Source organism: Xyrauchen texanus, chromosome 26, assembly GCF_025860055.1.
Source record: "Xyrauchen texanus isolate HMW12.3.18 chromosome 26, RBS_HiC_50CHRs, whole genome shotgun sequence".
Taxonomy (NCBI): domain Eukaryota; kingdom Metazoa; phylum Chordata; class Actinopteri; order Cypriniformes; family Catostomidae; genus Xyrauchen; species Xyrauchen texanus.
In genome coordinates, this window is record NC_068301.1 from 18,892,206 (window position 1) to 18,919,044 (window position 26,839).

Genomic DNA, 26,839 nt, shown 5'->3' on the forward strand with positions numbered 1-26,839 from the left:
AATCATACTATGATATTGTGATGAATCGCAGTATATCAAATTGTGACATGTGTATTGCAATACGTATTGTATTGAGAGGTGACAGACGATACCCAGCCCTAATGTGGAATCATGTTGTGCTAGAATTAAAATGTCCCTCCCACTAATACCAGCTTCTACTGGCTAGCAAGAAAAAAGAAATCATGGTTCAAATAATGATAATAAAGGGTCATGAAACCCCGTTTCAGCAGCGCAGTAGAGAGAAGGGGGAATGAAACTGTCTGATCCAGTCACTCAACTTCTTTTCCACTAATGCAGTTATCATCAGTATCATTTAAGTATGTTATATGTTTTAAATTGTTTTTAATAACTTTTGAGACTTATTCCAAGACATTAATTCACAAATATTTGTGCTTAGACTGGTTAACACGTGCATTAAAATGAAGCAATTGATAGCGTTTGTGTCTGAGACTCAAACGAGCCCCAGTCCACCTCAATGCACAAGGGCAGATCTAGAAATGTTTATGGGTTGACAAGGGGGTGTCGTGTAGACTACAAGGGTTGGCAACAAAGCAAGCGCACATGCAGAGTTCTTATGGAATAAAGTACCAAGCTTCATTGCAACAATTACTAGTTCATTAATTGGAGTCACTATCCAATTACAAATGTCCATGAATTTGTGATACGACTGCATTTCCACAGGAACCACATACACGGTTATGATGCGTTCCATTCAAGTTGGATGTGGGATATTCCTACTTGATATCTCCAACCATAAATGTGTTACATTCCCCAATATTCAGAAGATTAAGTTTAAGGATACAAAACTGCAGCGCCCCCGTTAGCTTAGCAGGGGTTTGACTTTCATTAGGGATATCTCCTAGCAACCCAACTGATAAACAATGCTGCAGTGCTAGTATTTGTGTTTCAGGTGTACGATTATCAAAAGAGATTATAATGTTTTATACGCCAGTTTCTGCAGGCATTTGTTAAACAAGCTTTAATATCATGTAATGTGGAAACAAACAAATTTATCAATATTACTTAATAAAGTTAATGTTTATCACTTTACTCAACATGTTTGTGTGATATCATACACCTGCATCTCGGCAAAATCGTAGTTGAGAATTTCTGCATGAGCCTACAAGTTGTAATTCTGACTTCAAGATGCATTCCATTGCACTTTTCCTAGTAGGAAGTTGTAAAATCCGACTTTCTGTGTTTAATAGCACTACTTTTCAAAACTTGATCCGACACTGAATGCTCCAGCAGCCTAATTTACACATTGAAAACTCCCGATGTTGCTATAACAATCCAAAAAGTACTTACCAATTTACTGGAAGTGAAAATCAGCCCTCATTTCCTGTTTTATAAATTAAGCAATCACACGGTCATGCAGAACAGCTCATGTTTTAAATCCTTAAGGATCTCTTTCTCAATGGTGATAGCAGCAGTAATGAAAATCTTGTGCTCTTCGCATTCAAATTACATCAAGGCCAGCTAGAATGCCTCGACTGGGACATATTCTAAAGATCACACCCACCAAGAACAATTAAATCAATCTGACTGGCTGATAAATCTGACAATCTGACTTCAGTTGCTCATTCATTTGCACTTTTGAGGGATTCTGTGGAAATTCTGAAGGCCTGAGGGGGTGGAGCTCAGAATTACACGCTGCTTCGGCATGTGATTTGTGAAAGAGTTGTCACCCTTTGCTTGTACATTTACATTTATATTTATGCATTTGGCTGACGCGTTTATCCAAAGCGACTTACAATGCACTTATTACAGGGACAATCCCCCTGGAGCAACCTGGAGTTAAGTGCCTTGCTCAAGGACACAATGGTGGCTGTGGGGATCGAACCAACGACCTTCTGATTAACAGTTGTGTGCTTTAGCCCACTACACCACCACCACTGATGCTTGTAAGCATCAAGGAATAAATTGACTGGATAAACTTTTTGTATTTCTTTGTTTGTATGTAGATTAATTATTGTGAAAAGCAATTAAAAACACAGGCAAAACAGTGATTGAGAATTAAACAGACTGCAAAATGGCACGGCGATATGCAGATATATATATTTTGTTGTAAATACTTTTAGCGGATGGCCCAGACAGAGAGACTACAAGAGTGAAAATGTCATGAAATGCTAAATGGTCTGCACTTATATAGTGCCTTTTTAACCTTAACGGTAATCAAAGCACTTTACACTGTGACTCATTCACCCATTCACACACATATTCATACTGTCTGAGCCATGCAAGGTGCTAGCCTGCCATTGGGAGAAACTTGGGGTTCAGTGTCTTGCCCAAGGACACTTCGGCATGAGGAGTCATGTGGGCCGGGATTCAAACCACCAACCCTGCGATTAGTGGCCGACCCGCTCTACCTGAGCCACTATCTAACTGTGGGGATCGAACCAGAGACCTTCTGATTACCAGCTCAGCGCTTTAGCCCACTACGCCACCACCACTCCGCAAAGTGCTAATGGTAATCTGAGCTCCTGAGTTCAAACCCCAAGTTCTTTTCGGGCGATTAATGAAAAAGCTCCAGTTCAAAAGAGTCACTCTCTCATGCTGGGTGTGTTGTTTCGTGGGGTGCAGTGAGCTTATAAGAAACAGAACGGGCGCAATACCAGATGACGTAGAAAGGAGCTCTTAATGCTAGTTGATGTACAAAACAAGCCCAGATGGGACTTGTGATAGAAATTAAGTATTGTTCAGCCTAAGGTGCATTTTAATTACAACTGAAGCAAATCAAGTCTTAACTATCACCAAAACCCAGAATGAGAGGTTTTTGTCTACAAATGCATTTCATGTGGAGTTCAAAGCGGTGCTTGACACTGGCGTTACCATCCTGACACGAATCATGAATATGGCTTTACAATTGCTATAACAAAGTGGATAGCCACAGTTTGCTGGCTAATTAATAGTATGGAGGATGATTGTTTAAGAGATTTAATGCCCATTGCAATGAATATGCAACCTATGGGGAATTCCAATTAGTCAAACTCCCGGTTAGACTTTGGGAAACTTTAATGTTACTTGAATTGGTGCTATTTTAGTGCATTTCTATCTTTATTCTGTGGAAGGCTTTGCTATGAAAATGTTAATAACATTTAAATTTATTAAAATGTTAATAAAAAAAAATAAATGAAAACAAAGCCTCAAACAGACAGTTTCAACCTCCGCTAATGCACCTGAATGGATACTCGCTAACTGTAAATGTACAAAATGCCATGGTTAAACTATGGTTACAGTTGTAAAAAAAAAAAAAAATTTTTTAAGGGAAAACCTGTTGAAGTGTTTACCAAATAGATTATTCTTTGGATTTGGCTGTAATATATATATTTATTTTGTATTTTTTTAACAAAGCAAATACTGAATCGTACCGAAACAGTGACCCTTAAACTGTGATACAAACCGAACCATGAGAAATTCGAACAATTACACCCCTAATATATTGTGTCATTTATTGTGCAATGAGAGGTTCTTGTTGTGCCAGACACGCTTGCTCAGTTTTCCAAACGTTGATGATGCCTTCCCAATGCGCATGTCAAGCTCTGCGTCAAGGTTATTGTTGTTTGATACGGTGGAACCCAGGTAGGTGAATTTGTCTACCACAGATAGACATGTGTTGTTAATGTATACTGTAGGGTTTAGGGTTGCAGGTTGGGCAAGAATAACTGTCTTTTTAAGACTAATCTGCAAACCAAACTCTAGACATGCAGCAGCAAAAGATGAGCAGAGTAGTTGTAGATCTGCCTCTGAGTGAGCAACAAAGGCAGCATCATCAGCATAAAGCAGCTCACGTACCAGAACATGGCGCACTTTAGTCTTCGCCCGCAGTCTGGCCAGATTGAAAAGTTTTCCTGAGCTACGGGTATGTAGAAGAATACCCGAGTCACCAGGGAAGGCACGGCGTAGTAGTGCAGAGAAGAAAATTCCGAAGAGGGTAGGAGCAAGGACACATCCCTGCTTTACCCCACACCTTATCTGGAACTCATCAGAGCAAGTGCCATCAGACTGTACAGTTGCCTTCATGCCCTCATGAAACTCAATGATCACCTTCAGTAACTTTGGAGGGCAGCCAAGTCTTTGTAAAATGAGGAAAAGTCCAGATCGACTAATGTAGTCAAAGGCCTTGGTCAAGTCTACAAACACCAAGAACAGAGGTTTATGCTGTTCTATACACTTTTCCTGTAGTTGACGGACACAGAAAACCATGTCTGCTATGGATCAGCCAGTACGAAACCCACACTGGCTTTCAGGGAGGATACGGTCAGCAAGGATTTGTAGACGTGGTAGAATAGTGCGAGCAAATATCTTGCCAGCAAGACTGAGCAGAGATATTGTCTGGCACAACAAGAACCTCTCATTGCTCCTCAAAGTTCGTGTGTACCATGCATGTGTATTGAGCACCTTACTATATGCAAGTGAGACATGGACAACATACAGGAGGCACGAACATCGCCTCAACGCCTTCCATTTTCGCTGCCTTCGTTCCATACTGGGTGTATGCTGGAAGGATCATGTGCCAAACTCTGTCATACTTGAGAGAACTGGTTCCAGTGACCTGTACACCATCCTCCGTGAACGCCACCTCCGCCGGACTGGGCATATATATCGAATGAATGACTTTCGCCTTCCAAAAATCTTGCTTTATGGCGAGCTGGCAAATGCCCCCCGCACACATGGTCGCCCCCATCTACGTTTTAAAGACGTCATTAAGAGGGATCTTCAGGCTTTCTCCATCAACCTGGACAACTGGGAGGCACTTGCAAATGACAGAACCAAATGGCGCACAGCAATTAACAACGGCCGCAGGGACTCTCAGGAGGCCTACAAGTCATTTCTGGAAGAGAGACGCTCAAAACGGGAAGCAGTTTGTCGTACTCGACATGAACGGCCATAGTAGTAGTATATTGTGTCCAATTTCAGCACTTTCAAAATCTGTGATTAATCACCATCAACTACAAAAGTTATGCGATTAATCATGGTAAAAAAAAAAAACTAAATCAACAAAAAGCACTTATTTTTAGATGTATAGTTTGCTGTAATAATCTCTTCTAAGTCTGAGTTAGTCATTCAACAGGGAAGAAGGAAAATAGAAAGAAATGAAGAGAAACAAAATCCCTTATACATTGTACAAATGAGGTCCAAAAGCCACATCACAGAAATTGCTCAACTGTGTATGTGTTGTTTCCTGGCCAGCCTGAGGCTGAGCTGGTCTGAAGAGTAGAGAGGAGATCTGAGGCGTTTTTTCAACACACGTTGGAGTCCACCCGCCTACCGCTGCGGGGGCCTGTGGCTTTGGGCCAGTAAGGACACCCATGGGTGGGCATGCTTCTCTTGGCATGCACACAACTTCCGGCATCCACAAGCACAGGGCAGAATCTCCAAAACACATCACAAAAGAGTAAAAGAGGGGGGAAAGTAGCCCTGCCATCTACTTCAGCTCCCACATTCCTATATGTGAGGGAATAGAAATTAGAATAAGGAGGATGAACCGTGTGAAAGAACAGACGGATTACACTCTACAAGACAGGAAAAGGGCAATTTCCATTTCCTTTATTGATGTATTATGTACTAGACTAAGTTCACTTTAATAGTTCAAGTAGATTATGGAACCACCATTATAACTTATTACTTGTTAAATAACATGCAAAGGATAAGAAATGCTGTACATCTCCAACGCCACCACCAGAGGTCGTTCTGCAGCAGGACAAGCCCGGTCAACTGATCACTGAACTGTTATCAGACAAACGGCCTGTACTGAGCACGTGCAAGCCCTGAGCATTTCCTTACGCCTCCATTATTTTGTGAGCGATAGGTTCAAAAGCCCTCAGGATATTATAAGCATTTAAGGATTAGTCAAAAACAGGCAGACAATGACTTCTTCATATCTTCCACAAAGTGCATAATTACACTATTCACTAGCAGTTCCAAATAGAGAGGTTTCCTTGAATGGTTAAAATGCAGAACATTCTTTGCAGGTGAGGCGAACACTTTGGATGCTCACTCCCTTTCACTTTGAATCGGCTTGTTTCAAGAAATTTGCCATTATCATGCCTTTCACATGCCTCATCAACAGAATTCTGTTGGTTTGAAATGTGAAACCCTCAAAAGGCAAAGTCGGTCCTGAACAGTCAAATCAGACAAAAGTGGTTCTATTTTCTATCACTGGAAAATATATCTCACCTAAAGTGGTGTCATGCCAAAACAAGTATGATTGAAAATTGCTAGAGCACACACTGTCTTCCCTTGGGCTACTTGTTAGTCTGAACGAATTAGGGGCTTTTTGCACAAGCAGACATTATGCCGGGGCAGAGGCTTCCTGATTGAGTGGGCACGCACACCGCTCAAGCCAGGCCAGTACACAGTTAAGACACGCTCCAAGTGCCAGTGTCTCTCCTGTTCTCTGGAATGCTTCTGTGCGTGTATCCGTGCAAGCGTGTGGAACAGAATCTATGAAAACTGGTTCGCCGGAAAAGGTGCACATTTGAACGAGTCAGTATCCGAGAATAGCATGCGTGTCTCCACATTGTGAGAAAGTAAACAAGGATCTGATTCTGAATGCAACTGTGAATTGACTGTTCATGTAATACGTTTAACCCATGAAGCAGAATGTCAACAGCACTTTTTATGTCATTCAGAAGCACAGTGACTGATCGCTACCACCCTCCGAGAGATACGTATACAGACTTGCATGAAATGTGTTGAAATATCCTCACAAACTAAAGGTGCATCGTGATAGTCGAACAAGTTTAAAGATCAAACCTTTTATATAAACTATCAACAACATGACGACTAACACAATGAGGCAAAGAAAACATGAGTAGGCCGATAAACCTCAAATACCTTTCGTTTTAGCCCACTTACCTTTAGCCCACATAACACAAGTCTCTCCAAGAAAATGCTGTCTCCCTTAACAGTTAAACTTCCTACTTAAACAAAGCCATACAATATGTTGCTGGCTGAGGTGCACCATGTCTTTATAGCTCTCAGGTGAACCCAAAACCTCCATTACTGGAGTTGGCTCTTATAGTGCCATGCACTTCAGACATCAGAGGAGAAACCTGGTCCCAGGTGCCCTTTAATCTGCAACAGGTGGCCTTTTAAAAAGCATTCTTAATCACTTGCAGGAGGAGAAAAGATGTTCTGGTAGCAGCAATGAAACGTACACATGGAGTTGTGCCAGGAGCCCAGCAAAGTGACTTTTTTAACAGCATATTGTGTTATTGTCATTATACAGTTTTATTGCCGTTAACAAAAAGTAAAACAAACTACATGAAAACTTTTTTGTTAACACAAATAAAAACTAACTTAATTGGAATATTTTTAATACATTTTCAGGTCTCTAAATGAACTAAAATAAAAATGACAACAAATTCATTTTAGTCTCAGATACATTGTATATTATAAAATGTGAAAATTGTTCAACCCCTTTTACAACATGAAAATGCCACTAGGAAGTAGGTCTGCATGATAAAAAAAAACTAATGTTTGCCAATACTGATATCTAATTATTTAAAACAACATCTGATAAAACCGATAGGTTGGTGGTTCTGCTTTTTTATTCTACCTTGATTCAACCCACTGATAATTAATTACATATCTTCCCAACAAATTTAAATAACTTTATTCTTTGTAACTTAATTTCTTCAATGTTTCAGCATTACTGGGCTCAGTTATGAACAAAACACTAAAACAAAAAGCACATTCTTAACTCATTGAATTCTGAATGATGAAGATTGTCCCACTTCAACTCTACTTTAGCTTTAACGCATTATATTCCTTGCTATATCGAGCTTTAAAAGGTGCAACAAGTAATTTTTAAGCATGTCAAAGTGGCTTACTTTGGCTTATACTGACACCTAGTGGACTGAATTCTGCATCATTCAAACAGAGTAGTTTTCAGTTACCAATGCCATTGTAGAAATTCATTGCACCACTAGATTTGGCTTGAGCTCCCCAGAAGCATCTGCTGCCCCCGCCTTGACTGACTGTGAAACAAGGAAGGGGCACTCCGCTCCCTTGACTGACAGTGAAACGTCTCGTTTACGTGGAGTATCTCGTTCTCACTCAGGGATCCAGGGTTATGTTCCACGTAACCGGGACCTATCCTATAAACTCGCAGCGCCCAAACTGGGCAAAGCATATGCAACCAATTATGCTCCTCCGTCTCAAATAGGAGAGGATAGAAAGCTTGAAAATGAAGTCGAAATAAGCTTGGGCACATAGCCCAAATGAGGTCTTCATCACCAACTCTTCTAAAAGATACCAATGCTACTAGCACGGCCACTCTGCCAAACCTTCTCCAGATTTGTTCCATAATCTGAGGATGTAATGTCCACTCTCCGGGCAATAAGTACTGTCTGGACAGGAGATCTGCCTCCAAATTCAACCAGCCCGGAACATGTACGGCTCATAGAGACAGCACATTGTCCCATGCCCACAGAAGAATGCAACCTGCCAGCCAGAGTATGGCATGAGAGAGCACTCCTCCCTGGTGATTGATGTAAGACACCACTGTCCTGTTGTCCAACCGGATGTGGACATGGCTGTCCTGAATCTCCAAGAGGAAAATGTTTAATGCCAGCAGCACCGTGAACATCTCCAGACGGTTTATGAACCAATATTGCCACTGGCCCACTCAAACCCTATAGGGCTGGATGACCCTCGTACACAGTGCACAAACCCATGGAGCAGGCATCTGTCATTATCACCTTGCAGCAACACACCTGTCCAACGGAACGCCCGACATCAGAAGGCGGGTTCGATTCCTTGGTAACAGAGTTTGTTAGCACCCACACATCACTTTGAAGAGACTGAATGCATGCGTCAGTGGTTTAAGTCCCTTTGTGGAGTTCATCCAACACTGAAAAGGTCTTGCATGCAAAAATGCTCAGGGGAATGACAGCGGAAGCTGCGATCATGAGCCCCAAAAGCCTGTGAAATGTTCTCCCAGGGAGAATTTATTCTGTGTCAGAATTCTGAATTAACATTTCATTAGAGTGAAATTCAAACATACAAATCCAAATGGGACAATAGCCACCTCAATTGAATGACATAACCATGCTTTATCGTTTGAATTACCCAGTTCAAAACTCCCTTCAGGTGCTGCCAAGCCGACAGATGGGCAGACAGAGGAAAGAATGCATGGCTCTTGTCTGCAGGACGACCTGGAACCAATAAATGGCACACTTGATTTACTTTTGCAGAATGCCCCAGAACCAGTGGCACAGCGAAGGGAAGCCTTCACTCCTCCAATACTGTAGCAGGTTGAAGGGAATTTTATAATATTTGGCCTTTATTGTATTTAGGCATAAATGATGCACCCTAAAATGCTAAATGCGAGCACCTTTATGGAGCTCATGACTTGGCTCCCTAGGAGCTTCGCTTAAGTGCCATCAGACAATAAATTGACGTGATTGTAAAAGGGCTTCAGACCACGTGACACTCAGATGGAGCAATTCTGTATTGCTCTTGTAAAGCAAACACCATCAATGGATGCCGAAAGAGGCAGACAGGATGTGTGTGAAAGTGTGTCCACATGCTTGTGTATCTGCGCTTTTCCTTACAAATCGATCCCTCTTCATCCGATTATGCACTTGTTATGACGTGCCAGGAGAGGAAAACATCAGCCTACGCAACCTCCCCACCCCACACACACACACACACACACACACACACCAGCCAAAGGAGGGGCAATTAACTCAAAATTATCAAATTCTCTGACAGGCAGGAATGAAATATGTCAACACACATTACAGTGAGCACAATGCATTTATATCCGGTATATACAGTGAATCGCATCAAACGGAACCTCTCACTCTGTCTTGAAATTCACATCTTTGTGCTTAAGGCAGGATTTCTCACACATGATTTAACCAGGGACCCCTTTAATAAGAGAAATTATTTCACAGCACTCCCCAGATATTAGTATCTAAAGACATTACCAAACAGGTTGCTAGACCAGTCCAACTTATTGTGGACCCAATGGTATCGCAAAAACTGCCTTTGTTTTTGTCTCCCTTTGAAATCCTGAATTTAAAACCTTAAGTTTATAATGCCATACAGCTAAGCCTTGACCTTTATAAAAATTATGTGCGTGATGACGTCATGCTTAAAAAACACGTTGTCACATATGTTTTGGTTTATCGCAAAATAAATCTGCCCTTAAGCCGTTTCCATACAGAAATGTGTGTTTACCGCTAATTGTGTACCTTTTGCATCCCGGATGTCCCTAATTTTGTTTCCACGAAGTCTTTGTAAAATGGGGAGAGTATTGAGAGACAATTCATTGAAATTAGCCAGCTCACTGTCATTATAATTTCACAAATAAATGCAATCAGAAGATGAGGAACTGCAATCAAAAAGGAACAGTTGCCCTTATGATAGGATTGTAATATTGATCCTGATGTTGCGTGTAATCGCAGGTTGCCACCGGTTCCAACACGAAAGCAAATCGTATGGCCCTGTTCAATCTGGCAACCTGCACCAAGTAGTGGAGGAAACTTTCGGTCTAAGTACAAGGGCCATCCCTCAATGTGTATATGCGGTGTGCACAGCTATTAAAGAAAAATGTATGTGGTGTAATATCAGGGTTTACATATGATCCATTCCTTATATTCAATTGGCTATTGTGAACAATTATCTAATCTAAAGCATTGCCATCACAACTGCATGTCCCGCATATTTGTCCAGCAACATTTAACGACCAACTGAACTTGATTGTCATGTAAATTGAATTGATTGTAAATGTAAATTTAGTGTCATAATGCAATTTATATTTTCTGCAGAAGCTCAGCAAATGTGAAAAGGTAAAGATATAAAATAGGTTAGATATAAAATATTATTATGTTTTAAAAGGTTCAAAAGCTAGTTTTCTGAAAGTCAACTCCGAATTGGACAAATATTTCTGATAGTTTATCGTCTTGAAAGTGCAGAACATTCTGAGAATGTCATTCAGCCGACTTTTTTCATCTACTGGGTTAGGATAATTAAGTTTGTGTAAAGAAAAGGCTATTATATAGGCCTAACAATATAATTTTTTTGTTTGGGAAATGTTTTTTTTTTATTATTTAATACATTTTTCATTTAGTTTAACATTAATTTAATACAGGGAATTTTGCTGGCATTTTTTTCAAAAGTAAGCTAAACAATAATTTTATAGAATTGGACTATATGTAAGTGTTCCAAAAATCACACTGTTGATTTCTTCTATTGTGTATTTTAATTTAAAACCTCTGTGCATAGAAATGTTTTTATATTGTTGGCTAATTCTATGACTGGCGTCTATTATTTTGAATGGTGTGGAAAAGAAACTTTATGCAACAGATGGCTACAACGATTAAATTGCAAAGAGTAGCCATTCATTTGTTCTCTGTGCATGATACTGACAGGTGCATGATACAGCGGTCATGATAAGTAGAGTGGTCATTGTCCATTTAATTTCTTTCCAAATGTCATTCTATTTTATGGGATTCTGGTTTAACCTTTATGTGGCTTTTAACCATAAAATAAGATTTTAAAGTACAGTTTTATAAAACAATTAGGGATGGGCATCAAGTCATTTTCTAGTCGATTAGTTGGTGCTGCATGAGTACTCGATTAATCAATTACTTGTGCACATTCCTAAAAACAATTAAAACAAAAAATGGCTTCTCAGCATTCAGTTAATGGTAGTTTCAACAAGCTTGTTCAGCTTCATTTAACAGTAAATTCACATGTCAATCATATTTTCTTAAAAATTTGCAATAGGACAAACAGCACTTTCTCTAATGTAATATATTATTATAAGAAAAATCCTGATTTATTATTTATGAAATATCAAGATTTATTTTGGATAACTAGGCAAGTTCAGCGGTTTTAAATATTTTCATTATGTCAGATTTCCATGTTAAGGTCCAGATTCTGCAATGTCATTTGTGAGATCATAGGGCCCTAAAATGCCCTTTCATTTTTGCATTCCAAATAGCTTTGTAATACCAATTTTCTTGATGCTTCTATGCCATTTAAAGTGCAATGCAAGATTTCAGGTCATCCATGCTTATCTTGTTTTACTAAGCAGCACCCCTGAATCCTGAGTCTTCCAATCTTCTGTCTGAATATTATGCAATTTGTTAGTGATAGTTATGCAGTTTAAACTTACCGCCGTCTGAACATCTCTGCAAAGATACAGCCGACACTCCACAGATCTACGGGAGTAGCATAGCTGGACTGAAGCAGCACCTCTGGAGCTCGATACCATAATGTGACAACCTACACACACACACACACACAATGATAATTATAAAATGTATTGAAGTATACAAAAGCTATGTAGCAATTTAAACATTTAAACCTCCAAGAACCAGATATCTTGATTTACATTTCCCCTCTGTAGGTGAAAACTGACAGTAAATTGCAGACGCACATATTTACATAAGCAATGACAATTGAGTAATTTAATAAGGTAAGTGCAAAACGACATATTTTCAGCGGACGTGCCTTAAAGGGGATGAAAACAAAGATACCACTTTTTCAGAGAGTGTTTTACCGTGCAAAACAGCTGACAGCTAAATCATGCTAATTAAAGCATTGCTGCTAATAATATATATATATATATATATATATATATATATATATAGACAGGTCGACCAACATGATCCATTGTGACAACTCTGTATGCAGGATACTGCTGTTAACAGCTACAGTAGGGAGAGCCTCCAGGCAAAACTCAGTGACCCTGCTCAAGGGTGGACAGCTTCCAGGTGCTTTCCCTCCTCGCCTTTCTTTCTCCTCCCAGTAGGCACAGGGCCCAGAAACCCCCAAGCTTATCATCCAAATCAAACATGCCTGTGTTTGTAAGCAAAGCCTGGAGCATATATCAGTGACTTGTATCCTAAAATGCACAACGCTCAAGAGTACAAAAGAGTAGAAATGGAGGGCTGTCCCTAACATACTGGGAAACACTGAAATTAATTTACACTCTTCCTCTATTTCTTGCATTATATAAAACATTACATCAAGGAATGGGGTTAGACCATTTTGATTTAAGTGATCAAACATACTTTCTTTCCCATGAATTTATTAAGGCTAAACCTAGATTGAAATGTGCTTTCAATATTTCATGTCCTGTAATGGTGCAGGGTCTCAAGGCTATGGTCAAAATGTTTCTGGGAAACCAGCCCAACAACTGACACTATTTTTTCAATTTAATTTTAGATGATGACTACATCCTGCATCCAGCCCCAAATCATGCTAACTGAATGTAAATCATTTGGATTGGTCCACAGGCATATCGAACATTGCGTAAAGTATGTAAATCAATCTAATTGTAAAAGTAAATGACAAACTTATGTTCTAAAGGCGAAATGAGCAATCAATGACCACAAGTATATTCACGTTTTTCATATGTATTACAGCCTATTTTTAACAATGGGGCTTTATGTGCTGTGTTGACACTTTCTCATTCAAGTCTTCCTGGTTTAGTGGAAATGGGGAGGAAGTTGAAATAAAAGGATGAAACATTTTGACCTCTTTGTCACCATGTGACCACAGAAAAGGCACATGACATTCTAAAATAGACTCCTCTGGCGATCGCTAAGAATTTGACTTCATTAAGAGACGATTTTGTATATGACAGTACTGCACCATCCCAGATTTGAGTCAGACTATGACTCAGTTTAAAGTACTTTAATAACGATTGCTAAGTAGATGTAGGCTTATCTCAATGTCTCCTTCAATATTAAACTGTAATCTAAAAGCCAGTTTCCATTGAGTCCTAGTAAAACGTTACAACACGAAAAGCCATTTCAGTCTACAGTCAATTTTAATAAAAGTCTGCTGGCCCAGACTTACTCTATCAATTCCAATCCAAACATTCTGGCCCAGCTGAGCTTGTTAACTGCAATGGAACAAAACCTGAGCTGTTGTCTTATCTAAACCTACACAACCAAAGTAGAAAAAAAGAGGGTAACACTGCATGACTTCTAGGAAGAACCACATACCACTGCTAACTGATGTTCAAGTTGAAGTATATCCGCTTGTATGACAGTGTTAATAAAAGGCCACACCGCAAACATACATATGCAGTCATTCGCACAACATCCCACTTGTAAAAGCGGCAATGAATTATAAGAAAATCCTCCGGTTAGTAAAGGTTAAGTTACACTGCATTGATCAATCACTGTAAACTCTTAGAAGGATGAGAAAACTTATGTGCGACACTCAAACTGATATTTCAAACCTGCACATCTTAAAATTGCATTAGTTGTGAATTTTATGATAAATTATTGTAGCAAGGTGCATCGAAATGACATCACAAAGTGCTAAAACTCAAAATGCACTCAGAAAATGTTAGAATGCATGTAAAACCCTGTGTTCCTTGATGTTTCAGTCATGGGTGACATAAAAAGATGGCAATGGCCTCTTTGACATTTGCCCACAGAGTTCCTCTATTAAACGACACATGCCACAGTTTGCATCACGATACCAATGGTAGTGCACACAGCATAGAGTACCTGCGACATTCGGGCTCATGGCAAACATAGAATATGCCACACACAGGTCATATCATACAGCACAAATTACCTCAAAGAATGTGCAGGTAGCTTTTGATGTGCCAAAGAAAAGAGAAAAGGAGCAGTACATTTTATTATTAGAGTACCCTGTAACTGAATTTTGAATAGCCTCTCATTAGTTTCAAATTAAATTGGTAAGATTTCTCAATTCTTTTGAATGATCTTAACTTTAACAAACTCCTCATAGTCTTTACTGTGTCGAACTCCAAGGTGAGTAATTAGATTCATTGTATTAAATGTTTTTATGGTTGTTCCACCTTGTGAAATTCAAGCATTGCAAATCACAACTCTACTGCCATTGTCAACCAATTCAAAAGTAATTCCATACAAGATAAAACATTTTCACACACAAGTTGTAGGCTATGTCCGATGTGTTTTCCCACACCATTTTGACAAGGAATAATCAGCCCTGATCAGCTGTTTTCAAACAATTGACCGATGTAGGTGTAGATAATTGCTTTTATCGGCCGATACTGTTGTTTGGCCGATGCATATGTGCATCTCTAATGCTTTTGTATCCTTTTTGAAGCTCAAAAGCTCCAGTCCTCATTCATAGTAATTGCATGGAAAAGAGTGACCAGTGCATTCAAAATGTCTAATTCTGTGTTCCACAGAAGAAAGTCATATGGTTTTAAAATGACATGAGGTTAAGTAAAGCCCAAGTATACTCAGGTTATGACACGAATGCTTAGTGTCTGCGTACAGTCCAACGCTAGCCTTTCAATTTATTTCAAAGTATTGACTGTACACGCATACACAGGCGTTGGCGCATGCGTGCAATGACTGCTATGAGATACTGGACAATTTCCCTTTAGGAGTTTAGACTAATAAAGATGTCTTTATATTCCTTCAGACTCAAGTTATACAAATGCAGGTATCTCCTGACCTCCTAACACAAGGACAGGCTCTTAACATCCACATCCACTGTTGTTGTTGTTTCACATTCGTCTCCTGATGTTTAGCGGTGATTACATTTTCATGACAGCAACGGCTCAACTGTGAGTGTTGCCACCTTGCGGATCCACTAATAAGTGCAAATAATTAATGGTGCATACTGCTCGTTCAGGAGTAAGCATGGTTAAAAAAATCGTCCCGCAAACATTTTGCTCTAGCACGCTACTGATAATTACATTTGCATCATGCATCCTGCATGAAGACGCCTAGCGTTCGTGTCTGACCAAAGTATACTTTGGGCTTAAGTGATGACAGAATTTCCATTATTGGGTGAAGCCTTAATGTTTAGATATATGTTTTGCTTTTTATTTGATTACATATAATAAGCTGCTTTAAAAAGAAGGAGCTTTCAGTAAATCGATGCCACTCTGTGTACTTTGATTTTATCAAACATGAATGCATGCTAACATTCAAATTCTCAGTCTCTCTTTTTCTGTCCCTAATTTTCTAACTTTGCTAGTAGTTGTAAAACAGGGCAGCCTACAAAGGTTTTCTGAAACTGGCCACTAATAAATCGGTCAGATAAAGCAGCTCCGGCTGGCTCCAGATTAAAAGAGATCATTCTGTGCATTCCTATCTGGTGAGACAGTGTGGGCCCACTCAGCACAAGGGAAACCAAGAAACACTAGCAGCTCTTCTAAGTGCCACTGAAGCACATACACAACAGCCCAGCAGTTCAACTTTTGCACTGGGACACCATGCACTTCACTGTACCCCACCCCAACTAATGCACCCTCAGTCCCCATTCCCCAAACTCCTCCTCTTGATTTACTCCAACAGATTTAAAACAATAGAGACACAATGTGACTCAGAATAAGGCTGGCTGATGGAGTTGGCTGGGAGCCTCTGTTTACATGGTTTCTCTCAAAAGAAGCGAAGGATGAAAAGCCTCTTCAACACAAGTCGTTCATCCGCATTCTTTCAGGCCACCCCTGGACACATTTAAAGGGGCAAGTCCAGTAACATGGTTAAAGGACAATGTTGCTTAAAAAAAAAAAAAAAAAGTCTCCATGATGACCCATTATTCAGCTGTAATGGATCGGTGAGTGATATCATTAGCCTGCTCTTGAAAGCTCTCTGTAGCCAATATGGCTCTTTAAACATCATGCATTGGCCATGGCAGCATGAGTTTTTACATGTTTTTTATCTATGACATAGAACAAATAGCTAAAATGACCAAACTGCTACAATGATTAGCCGTATTTAGATGCAGAAATGTATTGGTAAGAAAATACCTTAAAGTTGCGCTCAGAGATGTTTTGCTAAATTTTAAACTGAAATAAATATTAAAAAGTACTCGCTTTATCTTGTAACCCCCTTTATTGGACGCTTTCACCCACAGAACATATTTCATCATGGCTGACTGCAAATTGTGTATTTTTAAAATGAAAAAGTTGTCGGTATCTGAGAACTTCTGTTTTTGCATGATGCTGAATCTATGCCGCTAGGTGTCCTCGCAACAAAGTTACAGAGTTACAAAGTTCACCTTTAATTATATACTCCCAGATGGACTGAAAAAAATAGGCTATTCTTGCACTACTCTTTGCTGTTCCTGCACACTGCAACACTTCCATTGCACACTGAACAAACCGTCCCCCCACCACCCGCTATGTTTTATCTTGGGACGAGCCATTCTTTGCCTCCCAGTCAAATGGGCTGTAAACACTATTATTGTGAAGCCTGAAAGTCATTCAGGGTTTTCCCCTTGCTCTTTTAAAGGTCCATTTAAAATAGCAACAATACAAACAGGTTTAACCAAGATTGGAGAAAGATATATAAAGGCACAAGTAAGCAGCATGCATAAACTGTATACAATAATGTAAAAAAACCTCCACAACTGTTGCCAAAGTATGCAGAGCTTACAGGAATGCTGTATGGGGCCCTCTCTGAGTGAACAAAGAAAGCACAGTCAGACTCCTTTTCCCCAGCGCTACCACATCCGCACATCATTAGTTGGAAAATTCCTGATATATGCTGTAATTTTTTTCTTGCTCTGGTACAGCCAAGGCTTTAATATCCAGATGCCATTGGATCCTACAATGCACCCCCAAATCAGTCCTTTCCTGGATGGCCTGCAGTCAACGGCACGTCAACAAATAATACTGACATGGTCCTAGAGCAAGGGTTCACCGTTCTCGGAGGATGGCTATAAAAAGAGGTCACAGGAGATACTAAATAAGACTGGCCCTGTGCATTGTACTGCGGCACTCTTTATGTGTCTGTTGGTGTTTGGAAGCCCCCACTTTTTCAGCTGGAGTTAGAGCATACAGGGCAGGTTTTTTTCACCCTTCTCCTTTTTGGAATACCAGGGGAAATATCTAAACATTCCCAGAGTGTGCCGCACGTGCTCTCCTGTGTACCATGTTTTCCTTTTTCCAGACATGCCGCTGCCTGTCCAAAGCAGAAACACATTGTCTGGCAATGAGCGCCAATGATGGCTCGTCTGCAAATCTGGCAATGTTCAGCTGAACCTAACAAATTTCATCATTAATATTTATGATTTGGACAAGGAACGTCTTGCTAAGAAACAAACTATTTGATCAAACACGCACACTGCATTTTCTTACTCAACATTTTTGTCTTGTTTTCCAGTTAAAATATCTAAACATCCTTAAAACACGATGCATTTACATGGAAAGCAAAATTACATTAGATATTACAGTGTATAATTACCCACATTACCTAATGGGATAAGACAAATATTTTTTTCTACCCTAATGGCAAATAATGTTTTCTTGTTTTAAGCACAAATCTCACAAAAAAATTTGTTGAATTTCTCCGAAAGCATGACTTTATATGCAAACCTTATGTAATCGTGCTTTGCAAGTAAATGTGTCTTGTTTTTGATAATAACTTAAATTGATTTTGTTTGAAAAGAGAAAACAAGATTGATCAAACATGCACATATTTTTCTTACTCAGTATTTTTGTCTTGTTTTCCAGAAGAAAATCTAAACATCCTTAAAACACAAAGCATTTACTTAAATTTTAGTGAGGTTTATGCTTTACCTCCTGAGATCCACATAAGTGAACATTACGTTTTGGCTTCGCTATAGGGTATGCATAGTTTTATTTCATTTAAAGGGGACATATTATGCAGATCGTTTATTCTACCATGCATTTATACCCCTGTTTTGTAGTCCTATTCCAAATGGGCTGCTTTAGTGTTTTAGCAGTCTGTAGGAGCTACAACTCCCCACACCCCTTTTTGGAAGTGGGCTGTGCCTTTTCTACTGGTGCCATGGATACTCCGGCGACAACAAAGCAGGAGAACTTAAACCGCGTGTTCTCCGTGTTATTTATAATAATATATAGTGCAACGTGCAAACAAGCAAATTCAGAATGCCAAATTGCAAACATTAAAAAAGTATAAAGTGCGAAACTTACGACATGCAAATTTGAAGTCCATCCTTGATCCTTAGCTTTGAAGCAAATCCAGCCTTGTGTTGACCATCAATGATGAAGCAGTCTGAGTTAGCACAAGCGGCTCAAGCGAGGAGATAAATATGGCAAACTGTGTGCTGCTCTCAGGTTTTAATGTGGGCGGATCTAAGCTACTCAGGCGGATCTCTTCGCCAGCCGTGGGCGGTACCTTTCTGCTTATGACATCATAAAGGGCTGCAAACCTGAGCGGCTTGTTCTGAGACACAGTTTTTTATTAATAGGGAAAGGAAAGAAATGGGGATGGTCTTTTACCATATTTTGAGGTTGTCGACACACTGGGGACACATAATTATGTAAAAAAAACAGGTAAAACTTTTGACGCACTGAGTCATATGACAAAACAACATGGCGCAGATCTCAGCTGAGTTTGTCTTTGGAAGAAATACCAACAAAATGAATCTGGTAAGAAACCTCATCAAGTTTTTACATTAAAGAGAACCAATGGATGCATCCAAAATCTGGAAAATATTGCTTTCACAGGCTGTATAAGGAGTTGGAATTAAAATAAGGTGCATTTCAAATTGTTATGAGATCATTGCAGACAGACAGCACACTGGAAGTTAAGTCAGTTAATGTCTGTAACATCTCAAAAACTTGAATAACCTCCTGAAAACATAATATAAAATTTATAAAAATGTTTAAAAAAAAAAAAAAAAAAAAAACTTTCTTTAGCTTGGTATTATTTAAAATTTCCCAACTTTGTCCCACTGTCCACATACATACGTTGACATATATTTTTTTAGGAAAACTGTTTGGTCTAAAAATATATATATATTTTTTGCATGTTTCTTAGGGGCTACTAATTACAAATAAAAAACGGGAATGGATAATTCACATAACAGTCACGCTTGGGTCTCAGGAGTTTATAACAAGAAAAAACTAATTGCATTAGGGTAGTAAAAATAAACATAATTCAAAGGGAAAACAAAGTTTTACTTCTTACCTCATTGGGTAACGTGGGTAATTATTCTCTGTGTAATATCTAATCTCATTTTACCTTACAAGGATATTTAGATATATTTACTGGAAAATAAGACAAAAATACTGAGTAAAAATATTTTCTTTTTTATTATGAACAAAATCCCTTTTTGACTAGCAGAAGCACTGAAGCATGTATGCCCATACATGTCCTGCAATTATGTGACCTCTTCTGAAGTGTAGGAGTGGGACAGAAGTATTGGTGAGAATTTAATCAATGTGTTAAGAAATATTTTAGTATTTGTCTTGACTATTCAAGCTTTCTGTTGTCATGACACAACAAAAATTTCAAACAAAACATTAGATTTGTGCCAACAGAGAGGAGGTTGAAATATCAACTGTGAGATGCAGATGAAGCAGATATTTTCTCTTTTTAGAACAATTTAAAAGTGCCTATACTACGAAAGGAATAGTTTACTCAAAAATTCAGCCCATGCCTCTCAGAATTATGACTTTCTTATATGGAGCACAATAAGGAATATTAGGCAGAATGACAATCTTAGTCACAATTCCCTTTCATTGTATAATGCAATGAAAGTCAATGGTGACGGTGACTGTGACTTAAGCTAACATTCTGCCTAAAATCTCCTTTTTTGAGGATGGAAAAAGTAATACAGGTTTGGAACGGCATAGGGGTGAGTAAATTATGACTGAATTTTCATTTTTGAGTGAACTATGCCTTTAAGATTCTTTTAGATATCTGTCACACTTCTGTTAGAATTCTTCTTCTGGGAATCGCTCAAACTGATCCCTTTAATCGAAGTGGCTACATGTTGGTTTAAGAGGAAGATCTGATTGGATAAGCCACATGGTGACTGTTGGTTTGCACTGGACAGTGAAGCTGAGCTCAAAATGGAAATCCCATTAAGCAGACTCATTTCGTGAAAGGTCTTGAATAATTTCTGCTTTCAAACAATGAGTCATTTCCCCTGCCCACACGTGTATTGAAACAACTACAAGTTCGTTTAAGGATGCCTTGCTTAATTTTCAATCAGAGCAGGGACTTTTAAACATGAATGATCTGCTGCAAGTCTTGTCCTATTAATGTCATCACGATGATCATCATCTACAACAGCCTTCACCCAGGACAGATTAGAAGATGCATGATTCTCCTAGTGGAAATGGGACCAGACATGCTTAATGAGAGGACTGTTAATTGCATTATCACTTTGTTGGACAGTGGCCCTTGTCTGTCAAGCTGTTTGGATTGTCAAAAAAAGCCTTGCACATCTCATGCATATGCCAGCATACGTAGCTACTATTCATGATCAAGTTGCTATATGAAAACACTGAATAGGGCCAATTGATTTTTGAGTAAGTTGACCAAAATTGGTGGTAGGGTTGGGAACTAAGAACAGTTTCTTTTCAGAACTGGTTCCATTTTTCAAAATAAATAAATAGCAGAATCATATGATTTCCTTGACATTTGGTTCAATTAACAGTTCTTAAACAAGCAATTTTCCATCAATGTGGAAAGAGAGCCATACTAAAATATTCTGCAGTGTTTCCTACTGAATTGTTCAGCTGCAGCACTGCCCCTCTACTGAATTTACAGCACGCAACTCAGCACAACCGATTCCCAAATGAATGACTCTTACAAACCGGTTCATTTGAATCTACAACATGAAACACACAGGGCCACCAGATGTAATATGAAGGTCTCTCATGGGACGTTTTTTTTTTATCAATAACTCAAAACATACAGGGTTACCAGTGTAGCGCGATTCCCAAACAAATTTCTCTTATGGGCTGGTTTGTTTGAATCTACTGCATGAAACACAGTGTAGTCTGATTCACAAATCGATCTATTTGCCCAATGGATATCAGAAGGGGGTATTGTTCAGGAAACCTGTTTGAAACAATTATTTTCACAATTCCATTTGGTGATGCTAGTGATGCTGAAGTAACAGCATTAACGCATGCGACTCACGGGGGATAGGTAAATAGTTGCTTTGAAGGGGAAAAAAACATCATCTTCCTGAAAAATAGAATAGTTTGTGCCATCTTGGAAATAGGAGCCCCAAACATTTAGGTGTCAAATTCATAACCCCTACGTAGCTAGCCACAGAAATAACATTATCTGTATCATATCTGAATATATTTGTTATCCACATTAAGTGAAACTTGATCAGCATTGACTTCTGGGATGGTTTGGGTTAGAGAACGAGAGCCTAAGCTTTGGTTGCTAGGTGATGCAAACATAAAGGATTCATTCTACCATCAGAGTGGAAGGAAGTGACAGGGCCCACAGGACTCGTACAGCACAGACTGTTATGAACTTTGTGGTATGTAGGAAAACGGTTGCCGGAAAAGTGTGATTCTTTTTATCTCAGCATAACTTGAGGCACATCAACCACTTGCGCAGCAAATTTATACAAACCCAGTGAAAGCAGCACAGACTTGCAGGGTTCTTATGCACTTTTGGATAATACAATGTGCAGATGGCTTTTTCTGAAAGGCATGGTTTGGGGAAGTAAATATAAGCTGATAATAGGACTTGAGAACCCCTTCTGCTTTGTACAGTGGAAAGTTTTTTTAAGTTCAGCTTAATATCATTAGAATCATGCAGTATAACAATAGTATGATTCGATTTAGATTCAGGGAGTCACAAAGACACAATTCCAGTACGATTTTAAATGCATCTTGATGTTGTTTTTGGATTTGTATCAGCCTTGCTGTTAAGTTTAAAAAAAAATGAAAAAAGTTTAAGTGCTTCTTTTGCACTTAAAATTTTTAAACCTCTACATCAATCATTTGGATAAATGGTTTGAGCTATTTGCCTGGCGTTCCAGAAATCCAATTTCATGCACAATGTGGCACACATGATGTTTGCTTGAGTAGTCTTAATCACTTTCATGAGACTATCCCAGCTGCCTTCACGTCTATAATAACTCCATTTGGTATGAAGGAAGAAGCTACGATCAATTTCAACCACAGAGCATTACAATTAAATCAAATTCCCTTTCAAGTGAAGTCAGTCTACTCTGCGGCCATCTTGGGAGCGCTCCCGGGCAGCTATTTTTCAGGCTGTTCCAGCTAATATGGGTTTTTGAGTTGATTAGCTCTTTTTCCTGTAAGGCGGGACTTCGTTTTCTACATCCACCATATTGGGCATTCCAATTTCTCCCATTCATTTTATTTCAAGTGGTCCATCTTGGGCTAAACATTCTTTGATTAAATTCGCTCTCTGTAGAGATGCAGTGCTTCATACAGTTTCAATTTAAATGTCTCACAACACTGTATCATAGTATTAGGTGCAACTTCTGCTGGCTTCTGACTGTACATGAAGAGAGCTAAAAGGGAGATAATGCACCCAAAAGGGGGAGAAATAAATGTTTTGTGTCTTTGCCCAGCAGCTTTAAGCTGTCCATCAGAGGTGGAGAATTGCCACCAGGAGACCACAATCATTCGAACAATCAACAATGCTATGGACCCATTAGATTTCTGGGGTCAAGCTAATCTCCACCTCTTGTAGTACCAGATTGGTGGTCCATACAGCTCTCAGGCACTCAGTTCTCATTTACAGGTTGGAAGAAAAGGGGTAACACAGAGGGGGACGCCACTAAAGTAAAGCTTCATAGTGCACAATACACAATTAGACAGTATAATGTATTGGTGTGCACAAAGTCTCCTTGCTTTGTGTGTTGAGGTGCTACCTTTAGAACGAAAGGTTTATGCAAAAATGGTTATTCCCTCATCAAATAATTAATTTTTTTAAATCCAGAGCTTGTGAATCGGAATCATATCAAAAAGGGAAATCTGTAGTCACCAAGCCCAAATTTAAAAATACAATTTTGGCCTTCACTAGTAAATTTTGAATATTCCTGCAGTGGAAAATTAATACAAATATTCCAAATAGTCCATAAAATCTGCATGCATAGTAATTATAAAAGAATGAGCTGAATGCTTTTTAAAACAGTTTTAAAATGGAGTATAGTCTGTCACGCCGCAAGGCATGACAACTTCCCAAAAGTATTACATGTTAACTACCAAGATACGGTAAAACACAGTGCTAACTTATGTACATGGTGTGAAAAATGATATAACATCAAGTGAGGACTGATGAAACTCTGCACTTCACAGAAAACCCTCAAAGGGTATATTCCTTTATGCTAAACATATACATATATTTTATTCAGGCATGGTGCCTGATTCAGCCTCTGTGTGTCTAAAACAGTAGTCTGTTTTGAGCTAAAACAGCATGTGTATTGAATGATTTACATACACAATAACGACATTCCTGTAACTGCCAAGAGAGAGAGGAAATTGTTTTTTTTTTTTAGCTGTTTGAAGGGCGGGTAATGGGGGATTCCATGCAAGCACAGGAAAATTAATCAGGAGAGTCAGAGAGTCCATGCTCACTGTAAACAGCCTCCCACCTCCTTATCTATTACTTTTTTTTTTTTCAGATGGAGGGGAGATTTGCTAGTGGTGGATTCCCAGGTGAACTTACAGAGGCTCAACCGCCTAACGACTTAACAGCCAGTAGTCCCCTTATTAAAGAACTGAAACAGAGTTTTTTGCACAGCAACAAAACCACCGAAACCACACAACTGACAGAAGGTGCTGGCAGTCATTCAGAATCTGCAAACTGAATGAGTTGTGAAAAAAGGGGTTTAATTTAGCACACTCTCGCTCCTCATGCATGTGATGTGATTGGCTATGGTAACAACAGGGTGGGGGAAAAAACGGAATACATGTAACGGGATTACATATTTAAAATACAAAATATAAATAACTGTATTCCACTACAGTTACAATTTAAATAATTGGTAATTAGAATACGGTTACATTCAAAAAGTATTTTGATTACTTAAGAGATTACTTTGCATTTTATTGTTATTTGTTTCACTTAATATTTAGTCCTTGCAGATGGAAAAAATGTATACATATAAATAATGTGATCCAAAGTGCATTTGAACAGCAGTGAAACACTTTCTTATGATGTGTTACATTCATACGAGCAGACAGAGAAGTAAGTTTGGAGCAGAAGAAATAGAAATAAACCTTGTGTAAATTGTCTATCCATTTTACATGCACATGTGACCCGGCACGATCATATATTTTTATCAAGAAAATTCACGTTGGATCATAATTTATTTTTTTCTTGTAAGACCTTTGATATTAGGGCAAAAATCCTATTCTTGATCATATTTTTTGTTTTGTTTCCCTGTAAAAATATCTAAAAATCCTTAAAACGAAATCAATTCGATTTATCTTGTTTTAGAAACAACACTGCATAAAATATTTAGGTTTTTCAGAGAATGTATTATTAACATGTGTATTTTGTCTTGGCAGAGTTTTTATTGTCAAAACAAGTGAAAAAAAATCTACCAGTGCTGAAGAAGTAATCCAAAGTATTTAGACTACGTTACTGACCTTGAGAATTCTAACGAAATATGTTACAAATTACATTTTACGGCATGAATTCTGTAATCTGTAGTGAAACACATTTCAAAAGTAACCCTCCCAACCCTGGTTAACAACTATAATTAGATACGAGGGATTCTACAGACAGACAGATATTTTGCTGCAAACATTTTGACAAAATGTAAAACAAATGTATTAACTTATAATATCTATCAGCTATATAAAAGTTAGGCCTACACAAATAAAAAAAAAAAAAAGCCACAATGCCTTACTCTGTATTTCAGTCCTATTTTCCAGTAAAAAATATTTAAACACCCTTTAAATAAGATACATAGACTTGAAGGAATATTCCGGGTTTAATACAATTTAAGCTCAATCGACAGTATTTGTGGAATAATGTTGATTACGACAAAACGTTATTTTAACATCCTTCCTTTTCTTTAAAAAAAAAGCAAAAATATGGGTTACAGTGAGGCACTTACAATTAAAGTGAATGGGGCCAATTTTTGGAGGGTTTAACGACCCTTAATTTAATTTTATAAAACCACACATTAATTCTTCTGTTGAAACCTGTGTATTATTTGAGCTGTACATTTCTTTAAATAGTTGTTTTTAAGGTCTTTTTAGGGTTTTAGTTTTCGTTTAAATTCTTCATTAAAATATTATATATTATACTTATATTATATTTATATTGTCAAGCCGGTTCTCGCCTCCTCCTTTCCATTAATACCTTTACACTGGTGCCAAAATCCAGGAAGGAGGAGGGATGCACCGTAGTAGAGTTCTCGCCGCTACCATCCACCCAAAGGAGCAGCCGCGGCCATCCACCGGAGGACCCCTGCCACCTGGAAGCGGAGGAACCACCGCCGACCACAAGGGGAGGAGGGGCTCCCAACCAACCACCTTGAGCGGTTACCGCTGCCAGGGGAGGGGGAGACACAGACCGTCAACCAGAAACACGGCAGGGCGTTCCGTCCACCAGGGGTCAGAGAACTGCCTCCGATACACTGAGGAGGCACGGCTGTCATCCGCTAGAGGGTGGAGGAGTGGCTGACGACCAAGCTACAGCGTATCAGAGAACCGGCAAATAAGTGTTTTTTTTCTTCTCGCTCTATCCCGCTGCCATTACGCGTTGGCCTTTCCCTCTCCTTTAAATTTTACTTTGGTTTTTACTTTGATCAGGCTAATCCAGCGTCCGAGAGGGATAAAGGCCGACTGGAGGCTGCAGTGCGAGAGAGAGAGAGGGATTTACGGGCAGCTGTCAGACACCTTTGTGTATTTGTCTTTTCGTTTAAGTTCTTCATTAAAATATTATTTATATTGTCAAGCCAGTTGTTGCCTCATCCTTTCCATTAATCCCTTTACAGTTAGTAAGTGGTTTTATCACAATAAAATCATGTTAACACACATACTGTTTATGTCTTGTGGCTATACTTTTGAAATAGTGAGTATTTTAAGGTTTCTGGATTGGCCCCATTCAGTTCCATTGTAAGTGCCTCAAAAGAACCCAGATTTTTGCTTCTTTATTTTTTTTTAAGAAATGGC

At 38.9% G+C, this 26,839-nt stretch overlaps 1 protein-coding gene across 1 annotated transcript in view; it reads right to left on the bottom strand.

The window, feature by feature from the left end:
* LOC127619753 (cyclin-dependent kinase 6-like) overlaps positions 1–26,839 on the bottom strand; it is a 52,516-nt gene that overhangs the window by 6,916 nt on the left and 18,761 nt on the right. Inside the window, exon 5 of the mRNA XM_052092733.1 lies at positions 12,137–12,246. Within this exon, the coding sequence (XP_051948693.1) occupies positions 12,137–12,246 (110 nt within the window). The remainder of the gene's footprint in view (positions 1–12,136; positions 12,247–26,839) is intronic.